The 13,247-nt window shown below is 39.8% G+C and overlaps 1 protein-coding gene across 1 annotated transcript; it reads left to right on the top strand.

The window, feature by feature from the left end:
- The first annotated feature begins 10,901 nt into the window (after positions 1-10,901).
- On the top strand, positions 10,902-11,333 carry LOC129746094 (uncharacterized). The gene is made up of 2 exons (XM_055739560.1): positions 10,902-10,963; positions 11,046-11,333. The coding sequence occupies exons 1-2, from the start codon at positions 10,931-10,933 to the stop codon at positions 11,289-11,291; spliced, it is 279 nt and encodes a 92-aa protein (XP_055595535.1). The 5' UTR covers positions 10,902-10,930; the 3' UTR covers positions 11,292-11,333.
- The last annotated feature ends 1,914 nt before the right edge of the window (positions 11,334-13,247 follow it).

The raw sequence follows: 13,247 nt of genomic DNA, 5'->3' as shown, positions 1-13,247 counted from the left end.
TCGCTCTGGAGGTAACTGAGCATTTTTTACAGATTCTCCGTTTGGGAAGAGCACAGCGAAAAAAATACACGCTCTTACTCTGAACGGGCTAATCTGAGGAGCGATGCCAAGCATGGTTGAAAGTATTCAATTTTCCAGCTTTTCCATGATCCTCGTCGCCAGATGTAACAGTTTTTTAAAACCACGTATTTTCCAATAGTAATTTATCCCAAACAATCTTAACTTTTAGCTTAATTGGTTTTCTCCCTTCCCCAAACTGAAGAATATACCTATTGGTCCTTTTCTACTTTTCACATCCAATCTCGTTCGCTCGAGGGGTGCGTCACTACAGTTAACTTGTTGAATAAATGTAGTTTTACATTCTCACATCTAAGTGTCATTGTTTTACTTGGAATTGTGTAGCTAGTTTTTGAAGTTTTCTTAGAAAGATTTTCTAGTTCTCTACCAAAACTACAGTCAGTGATAAATGTGAGTAACCATGAACAATTTTCACCAGCAATTTGCTAATTTGCCTTGTAAAATGGATGTTATATGAAATAATCTACACTGACTGATCCTTTTCAAAACCTTTAAGACTACCATGAAATAATTTTTCTAAGAAACCGAGTAACATGTATGCAACTACCCAAGCAACCAAAAGTTCGGATAACATTCCTCTATCAGGTTTGATCAGCTTAATCGAGTATGCCAATACAACTTCTTTTCAACTCAATTATTAAGTAGATAAACGAACTATAAAGTTGACAAAAAGTTCGCATGAATTGCTAAACAACTTCTCACCAACTCCAAAAAGCACTTTTATAAGCAGCACAAAACATCGACAAAAGTTCTCTTTTGCTGCTTTAATGCCTTCTCAATTCCGCTGCTAATTTGATTCATATTAAGACCAGGCCCACCGATGGTTGCTAAACTCGAATCGAGTACATTCAGCAACATATCTATAAACCCATCATCGCACCAGCAGTCGCTAACTTGATTGAGAAATAGCATTCGAGCAGTAGGTTGTTACAGGATGCGTTTATGTAGCAACCCGGTAGCAACGCAGCAGGGTAGTCGCTATCAGAAAATAAACAAACACAAATACCAACCTGGATGGCAACAATGGGTGCGAAAATCAGTAAGTAGATAAAAACGCAAAAAAAAATCTAAAATACCGACCGAAATAGCAACTTGCGGTGGGCTTGGTCTTAAGACCAAACCCATCGGGCGTTGCTATTTCTGTCGGTATTTTAGATGTTTTGATTGGTTGCGTTTTTATTTACTTACTAATTTTCGCACCCATTGTTGCGATCCAGGTTGGTATTTGTGTTTGTTTATTTTCTGATAGCGACTACCCTGCTGCGTTGCTACCGGGTTGCTACATAAACGCATCCTGTAACAACCTACTGCTCGAATGCTATTTCTCAATCAAGTTAGCGACTGCTGGTGCGATGATGGGTTGATAGATATGTTACTGAATGTACTCGATTCGAGGTTTAGCAACCATTGGTGGGCCTGGTCTAACCCCCCTTTTGAATACTTGACCTTTGCAACTCTGGAAAACTTCTTAAAATGCAGTTATCTATTCAAATAATTCCTAGAACCATTATTATTCACTTTTACTCAGTAATTTTATAAATAATCTTGTTTTAAGCTTAGCTTAGCTTGTTTGACTACTCACATCCACTTAAAATCATTGAGTCCGAAATTTTTCATACAATTTCTTAGCTGTAAATATTAAAATATTTAAATTTTTACTAAATTATTTTATTTACATAGTATTCCGTCTCAAGACATAACTTGACGTACATAATTCCTAAAATTCACTCGGTCCATGGCAACCGTTCTCTTATTTCTCGGGCACCCCACGTTCGCCAGATCACGCTTCACTTGGTCTAACCACCTCGCTCGTTGCGCCCCCGCTCGTCTTGTTCCTACCGGATTCGTAGCGAACACCTGTTTTGCAGGACAGTCGTCCGGCATTCTCGCAAGATGTCCCGCCCAGCGTATCCGGCCAGCTTTCACCACCTTCTGGATACTGGGTTTGCCGTAGAGTCACGCGAGCTCGTGGTTTATCCATCGCCTCCAAACTCTGTTCTCCTGTACGCCGCCAAAGATGGTTCTTAACACTCGTCGCTCGAATACTCCGAGTGTACGCAGGTCCTCATCGAGCAATATCCATGTCTCGTGCCCATAGAGAACAACCGGTCTAATAAGCGTCGTATACAGGTTACACTTCGTACGAGGGCTAAGTTTTCTCGACCGCAGTTGCTTGTAGAGTCCATAGTAGGCACGACTTCCGCTGATAATTCGCCTCCGGATCTCACGGCTGGTGTCATTGTCTGCGGTCACCAGCGAACCGAGATAGACAAAGTCTTCGACAATCTCCAGCTCGTCGCCGTCGTTGACTGGATCTGTTGAAAATCGTGCCCCACATTTCGCCCACCGCTCGTCGAATAACACCCTCTAGCGCCACGTTGAACATCATGCAGGATAGACCATCCCCTTGTCGAAACCCCCTGCGCGATTCGAATGAACTCGACAATTCACCCGAAATCCGCACACAGCACTGCGTTCCATCCATCGTCGCCTTGATCAGTCTGATCAGCTTCCCGGAAAAGCCGTTCTCGTCCATGATTTTCCATAGCTCGTTACGGTCGATCGTGTCGTACGCGGCTTCGAAGTCGATAAATAGATTGAGCATGCGTAGTGACTTGGTAATCACCGCATTTTTGAAGGATTCGTCGTAATGTGAATATCTGGTCCGTCGTTGACCGTCCCTCCATGAAGCCGGCCTGATGACTTCTCACGAATCTGTTTGCTTGTGGCGTTAGGCGGCGAAGTAGGATTCGGGACAACACTTTGTAGGCGGCATTGAGGACAGTGATCGCTCGGTAGTTCTCACAATCCAATTTGTCGCCCTTCTTGTAGATGGGACATATTACCCCCTCCTTCCACTCCTCCGGTAGCTGTTCCATGTCTCAGATCCGGACTATCAACCAGTGTAGGCAATCGGCCAACTTTTTCGGGCCCATTTTGATGAGCTCAGCTGCGATGCCATCCTTCCCAGCCGACTTGTTTCTATTCAGCTGGCGAACGGCTTCCTTAACTTCACTCATCATTGGGAGTGGCTCCTCTACGTCGTTATAGCTACGCCGGCGATGTAACTTCTCCCAACAACTTGGTCTTCTGCATGTGTGCCATTCAGGTGTTCATCGATGTGCTGCTTCCACGATTGTTCGTCAGGATGCCCCCGTCCTTATCCCGGCACATTTCGGCTTGCGGCACGAAGCCTTTGCGGGATGCGTAGAACTTTCGTGTTTCTTGGGAACGATGGAGCTGCTCCAGTTCCTCGAGCTCCTTCTCCTCCAGGCGGTGCTTTTTCTCCTGGAAAATTCGGACTCGCTGCCTCTTCCGCTGTCGGTGATTTTCCACATTTCGACGGGTGCCTCTTTGCACTACTGCCGCCCGCGCTATTCTCTTTGTCCATCACCCTCCTACACTCCTCGTCGAACCAGTCGTTCCATCGAAATCGCTCCACATAACCGATGACGTTCTCCGCAGCACTGTTGATGGCTGTCTTGATGGTATCCCAACAGTCCTCGAGAGGGGCTTCGTCAAGCTCTGCCTCTGCCGGCAGCGCTGCTTCGACCGATTGCGCGTAGTCTGCCGCGACTTAAGGTTGCTTCAGTCGCGCGATATTTAACCGAGGCGGGCACCGGTTTCGTGTATTGTTCACTACGAAGAGTTTTGGGCGCATCTTCTCCATCACCAGATAATGGTCTGACTCGATGTTGGCGCTTTGGCAGGATCTGACGTCGATGGTGTCCGAGAAGTGCCGGCTGTCGATCAAAACGTGGTCGATCTGTGATTGCGTTTGGTATGGTGATCTCCAGGTGTACTTCTGTGGGAGGCGGTGCTGGAAAAAGGTACTACGTACGGCCATTTGTTTGGAGCAGCGAAATCAATAAGTCTGAGGCCGTTTCCGTTGGCCAGCTGGCGCGCACTGAACCTTCCAAATGTCGGTTTGAATTATTCCTCCTGGCCGACCTGAGCATTAATCTTGATATCACGTTTTGGGCAACGGTCGTATTCACGCTCCAGCTGCGCGTAGAATTCGTCTTTGTCGTCACCGGTACTTCCGAGGTGAGGGCTGTGCACTTTGATGATGCTGATGTTGAAGAACCGGCCCTTGATTCTCAACCGGCACATTCGTGAGTTGATCGGCCACCACCCGATCACGCGCTTTTGCATCTTTCCCATCACTATAAAAGCTGTTCCAAGCTCGTGTGTGTTGCCGCAGCTCTGGTAGATGGCACGACCATCTGGGTACGTTCGTACCGTGGAGCCCTTCCAGCATACCTCCTGCAGTGCTACGATGTCGAATTTGCGGCTCTTCAATTCGTTGGAGAGCACGTGGGTACTGCCCACAAAATTTAGAGATCGGCAGTTCCATGTTCCAAGTTTCCAATCGCTAGTCCCTTTTCGTCGCGTGGGTTTTTGCCGATTTCCATCCGAAATTTGTTGTTCGTTGTTCGTTGCTTATGTTTTTTGTAGTCACAGGCTCGCAAGGCCCATAGCTAACCCCACTATCTCGCAGGAGGACCGTCGTGATGTTGCTGTTTTGGGTCCCGAACACCACCAGGACGTTGTTGCACTCCGCACGCCGCCCCTGACATGGAGAACAGACGCGTACGAAGCCCCCTGACTCAGTCTGCATGCGACCAAAGCATCCACCGGGGTTGGGTACCCGATCTCCGCTAAGGTTGCTCGCACCCCAGCTAGCACCACGGGGAGGTAGAGAATCGGAGTTGCAGACAAGAGGTGATATGACCACTACCCGAAGGTTGGGTGTATGGGGTCTCGAGTTGCACATTGTCTACCGTTTGCTAGCCAAAGGAATCAAAAATATATTTTTTCCAAAACCCTAGGCCCCCGAAATGTCTGAAATTTCCAAAAGTATCTTTTTTACCTCATTGTTTATAAAATCAGATAAGACCCTCTGAATAAGTATGCCAGAATTATTGAACGTCCCCAGCAATAAAGCAGGTTGACAAATACTGGGGCCAATGTTCCATAATTCCATGCAGAAAGAGGACGGTTCAATCAGACATTAAAGCAGTCCACGTGATTTGGTGAAACGGCCAAATTTCATATGCGATTTGCATTTCTTTTTCTCCTAGGAGCAATGAGTATAACGAAACTATGCCCTTGCCTTCACTGAGCAATTCATTTCGCTGATGAGGTGTTTTCAGAGTCACACACCAACAGTGCTTTGACAGTAGAAGAGTGATCATTCATTAGAGAAAAAGTTTCTCTTCGCTCTCTCAGCAGCAGATGCTCATTTAACACGTTCGTCTCCACGCTCATTTTGGCAGTTTTACTAGCCAGGCCCAAAGAAATATTCAGAGAGAGAAAGCAAAGAGGGAGAACTCCCATATTTGAAACGTGTGGCGAAGCTAGTAAACTCTAGTAAAAGCGGTAAACTCTAGTAAGAGAGCGTCACACGCTTTTTGATGTGACGCCCCCCCCCCCCCCCCCCCCAGGAAATACACCCGTCACCCGAATATGGATGCCGTGGGGACGAACGTGTTAAAATCGACTCACAATTTGGAGCGAAAAAGTTCACTTCTCCTTTTGGACAAGATGAGCAAAATGAAGCCTGCTTGTACACTACCTCACCGACTCTAAAAATCCTGTAAGGAGTTGAAGTTTGACGATTTGGAGATATTTTGAGGCGTTTAGGGATGTTTCACAGAAGCTTCTCATTACCACATGGCTGACTCAATTTTTGAACAAAAAATGGAGTTCATGTTATGAGATGTTTCAAAAATCCAGTTGGAAAATCGTTCAGTTGAGAAACTCCATGCTCAAGTATTTACAACCCTGTTATGTACTCCATTGATTTTTGTCTTTAGAGTTTAAGGCAAATTTCTGATTCTGGAGCCCGGTGGCTGCGTTTGAGAACTGTCAGATACTAAATGATTATTTCTCACTTTGAACGTGGGTAGAACCTTTGTTTAGATTTTTCTTTATCAACAACATAAGCTTTATTGGTCCTTCAATTTTTTGTTCCAATCTTAAATAACTACGCATTCAAAAGACGAAGTAGGTTTTTTGAGTGCCAAGTATTGGTTTTCAAAACAAAAGGTTTATGGAATCCCGAAATTGGAAATTTTAAATATATTACGATTTGTGGACATCATATAATGTCGTATAATGAAATGTCTAAGGCCTAGAGGGACTATATTCCGCTGAAGACGAGTCAATTATCTGAAATTTTTGTTAACACTTATTTTGAAATACTATTTGGGATCAAATGATTTCTTTCTTCTTTTCTTTTTCTGAGATTTTCATCCTGTGAGGATGATTCATCCCTCATGGATCAAATGATACCGAAATTTGCCAGAATCACAAAAAAAATTATAATTTTCAGAGTTGTGTGCAAATTTACTTCACAGAATCTTTGTCACGGAACACAGAATTTGAGAAATATTCACAGATTACATAAAATTATTTCAATTGCATAAGTTTTTCCAAAATCGTTATTATTACCTCAATAAAAATTATGAAATTTAAACTATGAATTGAAAAATATTATAAGATTGGTAATTCAAACGATTTCTTCAAGTAAATTGTAAAAGTAAAAGCAAATTGACATGACCATCACAAAATTTTTGAGTAAAATCACAGAAAGTCAGAAGTTTTTTTTTGTCAAAACACATATTTTTTATCCGCAACTTGGATGAAATTTCGTTACTACGGTAAGGGCTTGTGATATTAGACTGAGTCGATTTGGAGTCATTTTTGAATTTCTCAAACCGTGAGGTCTAAAAAACTTCGGCTTGGTTCAAAACTCATGCATGGTTTTTTGCAGAATTCTTAAGTAACGTTTACATGAGTATATTTGAACTTTCAAGATGGTATGGGAAAATTGAATATTTTGTACTGAAAAATCAATATTATTTTTGTTTCTTCTGTGGAACCGAGCCTTATAATAGTTTTTGTGAGAATTTATAAATTCTTCAATGTAAATTTTCCACTGAACAACTTTGTCGAAAACCGTAACTTCGTATCTTATTAGGCAAAAAAGTTATAAACTATTCAACAAGGGTATGTCTTTTTGCATTGATAAACAATAAATTCAATTGACATCACTGCTTGTGCCCCGTAAAGTATGCCATGTAAAGTAGTCATGCAATACCTTGTAAGACACCCAGCAGTGATGTCAATTGAATTTATTGTTTATCAATGCAAAAAGACATACCCTTCTTAAACAGTTTATAACTTTTTTGCCTAATAAGATAAGAAGTTACGGTTTTCGACGAAGTTGTTCAGTTGAAAATTTACTTTGAAGAATTTATAAATTTTTACAAAGCTAATATAAAGCTCGGTTCCACAGAAGAAACAAAAATGATGTTGATTTTTAAGTACAAAATATTCAACTTTCCCATACAAACATAAAAGTTCAAAGTTATTCATGTACACGTTACTTAAAAATTATGCAAAGACCAAGGATGAGTTTTGAGCCAAAACGAAGCTTTTAATACCCCAGGGTTCGGGAAATTAAAAAATGACCCCAAATCAACTCAGTCTATTGTGATATAGCTCAGTTGCAAAATCAGTTGCTTCCTGAGCCGATGTCCGTGAGTTCGAGCCCAAGAGTAAACATCAATCACAGTTGTACCGGATTAGTATTTCAATGACTGTCTGCCAACTGAATCGTTGATATAAGTCGCGAATGATATATAAACCCAAGTAACACAGATTATGCCAACTAGCATTAGGAAGTTTTATTATGGTTTAATTATGGCATTTTTTTGTGCAGCTCGTTTTATGGCGGTTTTATTATGGTCATGCAGAATGCTTATAATTTTTTTTCGACCATATGTTTTCAGATGGTTTTGAAAACGCTAATAAAACTTTTATTAAACATACTGTTTTAGTTATTTTGAAAGAGTGATGAATGCTCTTTTTAAACTATAATAAAACACAAACCTAGAAGTTTCCTCTAAGCTTTCTTTTGCATGTTCTATAATAGCACTCAGTGCATGATTATTAAACCGCCATAAAACTTAGAGACAGTTCTCGATCAAGATGTCAAAACAGGACACGCTCAGATTAGATAGCACATATTTGAATTGGAACTCCCATTTTTACACATTTTTGGTAAGTTATGCGTGTTGGTTTTGAGTTAAAATTAAAAAAATACATTTTTGAAAACTTGAAATCACCGAAAGTGGTATGAACATCTTTACAATATGAGTATTAAGTGAAAGGGCCCAAATAGTAGGAATAAAATTGTTGCTTGACGCCATCATTAATTCAAGATGGCGGCTTCCGATTTTATTTTCAAAGCTGTCAATTACTGAAAATATCGTGAAACCTTCACAATATGGTTATTAGGTGAAAGTAATAAACGAGTAGAAGTCAAATTTCGTTGCCCGTCGCCATCTTAAATCCAAGATGGCGGCTACCACTCAACTTGAAAATACTGTAAATGACTGAAAATCGCATAAAACTTATATTAAAGGGGTATAAGTTGAAAGAAATCAACCGGTAGAAGTTGAATTTCGCTATCTGACGCCATCTTGAAATCCAAGATGGCGGCTTCCGCTAAACTTTAAAATGTAGTGAATGACTTAATATGACATGAAACCCAGGTGGTAGTGGGCGAAAGGGCTTAACGATTAGAAGTCGAATATTGCTATCTTACGCCATCTTGAAATCCAAGATGTTAGCTTTCTATAAACTTTAAAAATGCTCTAAATCATTGAATATCGAATGAAACCTTCAAAATATGGGTGTTTGTCAATTGGGATAAGCTATAAAAAGTTTATTTTTGCATTCTGACGCTATCTTGAAATCCAAGATGGTGGCTTCAGCTGAACTTAAAAATACTGTAAATGAATGAAAATAGCATGAAACTCCCAAATATATTGTATTGGGTGCTAAGGCTAAATGATAGAAGTCAAATTTCTCTTTTCGCGTTTCTCTGAAAATCTGTAAGTGACTGAAAATCCCACAAAAACCACCACAATACAGACCCCGTTCGTTTTTGGCAACATTCGATTTTGGCAACATCGAATTTAACACATGTGCCTAAATCAGATGGTTAACAGAAACAACATAACCTTATAGTTTTCGCTAGAATAAGACCAATACAATTTAAACATAAAAGCATGATAGGAATAATAGAATTACATAAATGGCAAAAAATAAAAATATAAACTATAAACAAAACAAGAAAATTTCTAAATGCATTAGAAACATAATGGAAAAATAATAATAGTGATTTAAAATGATCTAAATTGTCTTAAAATAGTAGTTTTAATGTAGTATTACGTGAAAAAAAGTTGTGTTCAAGCGATTTTCATTGATTAACAGCATTTTAAATTCAGTGGAAGCTGCCATCTTGGATTTCTAGATGGCGTCGCAAAGAAAAAAATCGACTTCTAGTTTAGGCCTTTCACCCAATACCCGTATAGTGGTGGTTTAATGCGACTTTTTGTCAGCATTAAGTATTAAAAGTTGAGTGGATGCCGCCATCTTGGATTTCAAGATGGCGTCTGATAGCGAAATTCAACTTCTACTCGTTTAGCCCTTTCACCCGATACCCATTTTGTTGGGGTTTAATGCGATTTCAAGTCATTTACACCATTTTAAAGTTCAGCGGAAGCCGCCATCTTGGATTTCAAGATGGCGTCAGACAACGAAATTTGACTTCAACTCATGATTTATTCCACGGGTCATTCAAAACCAATCCCTTTTCATTAAAAAAGTCTGTCCTCATTTACTGTACTAATGATTAACAACTCAGAAATGAGGAACTCAACCTTAGCGTGTAATTGGTTGGCTCGCGAGAGAAACGTCAAATCGTAGCTTTTTGGGGTCATCATTAAACCATAATAAAACTATGAATTAACTCACGCCATGTTGGTTGCAAAATCGAAGGGCACAAAATGACGCCATGTTGATGGATTCACAATGTAAGCAATGGAAAATATTTTTTCAGGCCTTTTTCCATCAATTCCATCATGATTGATCATCAGATTTGTCGAGGCGCATTTATTTTAAGATACTATTTCATATACATTTTACCTAAAATCTTGACTTGCATTAGAAAAGAAGCTCAATATATGGTTAAAACATTTCTAACATGTTTTATAATAGCTTTTTAAAAGCTTTGGTGACCAACATTGATGACCAACAATAATATGTCTTGATGACGTTTCTAGGGTAGGGCCATTTTGGCTTTATTAGAGTCCAGGTGATGTTATAGAATGCGCTTTAGCTTTTTATGAAGATTAATGCGATAGTCCAAACGATATTTTGCTGACCATTGTTACTTGGGAATAGATAAAACGACTATAATCGAAACAAAAAAAACCGTTATTGAACTTTTCGACCGTAAGGAAGAAAATTCTTATAAAAAGGATTTTTGCATATGTTAAGGCGATTTTTCATAGATTCAGTATCTTTGAGAAACTGAAAGTATTGTATTTAATTATATAGAACAAATATTTATTGTTTGATTCAGAACATTTAAGCTATGCCTCTTATTGCAGCACATTAGTGGCAAGTGAAAAAATGAGATATCTCGTAATTGGTCCGCAATGTGACAAAATATGCAATTGATGAAACAAGTCTCGCACCGAAACTTCGCGAAATGAACAACAGAATGATTGCTTGATGTCTATTTTTAATGAAAGAACGAAATTGTTGCGCTGGAAATATGCACGTTCCAACAATGAGTCGATCGTGTTGCAAAATTGACGTCGGTGAATTTCAAGTAATTTGAGCAAATATTTTTCATATTCACAGCTGATTCGCAACCCCAAAAAAACTGTCCTTCGATTTGACACTGGTGCGGCCTCATGTATAAAAGTGGCCTTGGGTGAGCTTCAGTCATCAGTTGAGTTCTGTGCTTCCTGCCCACAAACAATCTAAAATGGCAAAAATATTCGTTCTTTGCGTCGTCGCCGTAAGTATATCTTCCTCTGTGTTATATCCTCAAAACAGCCAAAATTACAGCTAACCTTTGAACTTCGAATATCTCCCAATAGGTGGGAATGTTCCTGGCCATCGACGCCCTGCCCCATTTCGGTTCATACTACGGAGGATATTGTGGAGGTTATCAGCCAGCCCCATATCCAGCTCCATATCCAGCCCCATATCCAGCTCCAGTGCCAGCGCCTCTGCCGGCACCACTGCCAACCGTGAACACAACTGCCATCGCTAACGCAACAGCCGCCATCGCCGCCCAATATCCACTTATTGGATTAGTGCTGAACTCAATTTTGTCTGGTTGAATGTTGTTACCGTTTTAAATAAATGTTGTTAATTTTTTCGTATCCAATTTTGTTTTTCATGTTTACCCTTGAATATTAAAATTTTTATATAACTTTTTAAGACACAAATAAATACCTAGCCAAAAGTTGAATTGAACAACTAACGTGGCTTGGTGAATTGCGATGAATGCTCGGTGACGATATAAGACATATAGTAAAGCATGGATCACTACAAATCTGGACGCACTATTTATTCTACCATAGTGCTCCTAGTTGTCGGATCTGGAATGTTTTGGCAGCACTTTGTAGAGGAATGTTTGTTCTACCAGTGCTGAAAATTCCATTACGATTCGTTTTGTTTCAAAAAAGTTACACGTGGTGGAAGCCGCGAGATGAAAATAAATTTTGAACACCCACGTCAAAAACCCGACGTGCACAGTGGTCCAAAAGGGCCTGAAATGGAACTTTTTTCCTGGTGACTTTGTCTTTCATTTTAGCTATTAGATGTCTTCATAACATTTACTAGTAAGATTGTTTCCCATAACGTGAAAGTATCAAAAATTAGTCACAGCCTACTACGATAAAAATAAAAACACTAACTTTTTTGTTTGAAGAGATAAAGACCAAATATGTTCTACAAAGTTGTAGATATCATCAAAATATGAAACTTTGTTGAAATAACAAAAGCTTTATCTCTATTCAGTGCAGAGTTATAAAGCTTTTAGTTTAAAACATACTTAAAATTTGTTTTTTGTAATCAATCTCTATTTTCTCGTTAAAATCTAAGAATTCAACAAATTTATGCCGACCGTACTCAAAAACGGGCGCGTGGAGACAAGTAGTTTTTGGCTAAGTTTGTAGTACTTGTATTATACTTCAAGATGTGGTATTTAGTTTTTGGATCCACTTGCCCCATTTTACCCTAGAAATTCGTGAAATTAAGCAAAAATAAAACTTGAAATTGCGATAACTTCAAAATAAGTTCAAAATTTACAATAGTTAAGTACAAAAAACAAATTTTAAGTATGTTTTAAACTAAAAGCTTTATAACTCTGCACTGAATAGAGATAAAGCTTTTGTTATTTCAACAAAGTTTCATATTTTGATGATATCTACAACTTTGTAGAACATATTTGGTCTTTATCTCTTCAAACAAAAAAGTTAGTGTTTTTATTTTTATCGTAGTAGGCTGTGACTAATTTTTGATACTTTCACGTTATGGGAAACAATCTTACTAGTAAATGTTATGAAGACATCTAATAGCTAAAATGAAAGACAAAAGCACCAGGAATAAAGTTCCATTTCAGACCCTTTTGGACCACTGTGACGTGGTCGGGTTCAAAAATCGCGAAATCGTTAAACATTGTCAAATCCACCGTGTGTAGCATTCTCAAACGTTTCCGTTAGATGCGTACTATAGATCGGCAGGTTCATACCAAGCGTTATAGTGGACCTAAGAATCAGAAACTGCATTTGAAGGTGTTGAGATCGATCAAGGAAAACACAGGGTAGTCGGACTATAACATTGCCAAGAAATTCAACGCCGACCGGTGCACCGTCAGCAGAATTCGTCTACGCGAAGGAATACGATCCTATCGGACCAGTAAGCAACCAAACCGGACATTGAAGCAGAATTTAGTAGCCAAAGGACGTGCCCGCAAGTTATACAAGAAGATTCCAACGAAGTTCGACGGATGCATCCTCATGGATGACGAAACGTACGTGAAGATGGATTTTGGGCAGCTTTCTGGCCAAAAATTATGTAAAGCCACTGCAGTGGTGCACTGCACTGGTCATGGTGATGTCCCCGACAACTTCAAATTCGTTTTTGCTGATAAGTGTGCAAGTAAGTGTTTGATCTGGCAAGCTATTTGCAGCTGCGGACGAAAAATTCCGGTTTTTGTGAAAAACAAGACCATGGACTCCGAAATTTACAAGGAGGAATGCCTGAAAAACTTTTTTTTTTCGTACATTAGA

This window comes from Uranotaenia lowii, chromosome 2 (genome assembly GCF_029784155.1).
Source record: "Uranotaenia lowii strain MFRU-FL chromosome 2, ASM2978415v1, whole genome shotgun sequence".
Classification (NCBI taxonomy): Eukaryota; Metazoa; Arthropoda; class Insecta; order Diptera; family Culicidae; genus Uranotaenia; species Uranotaenia lowii.
This window is presented reverse-complemented; position numbering and strand designations above follow the sequence as displayed.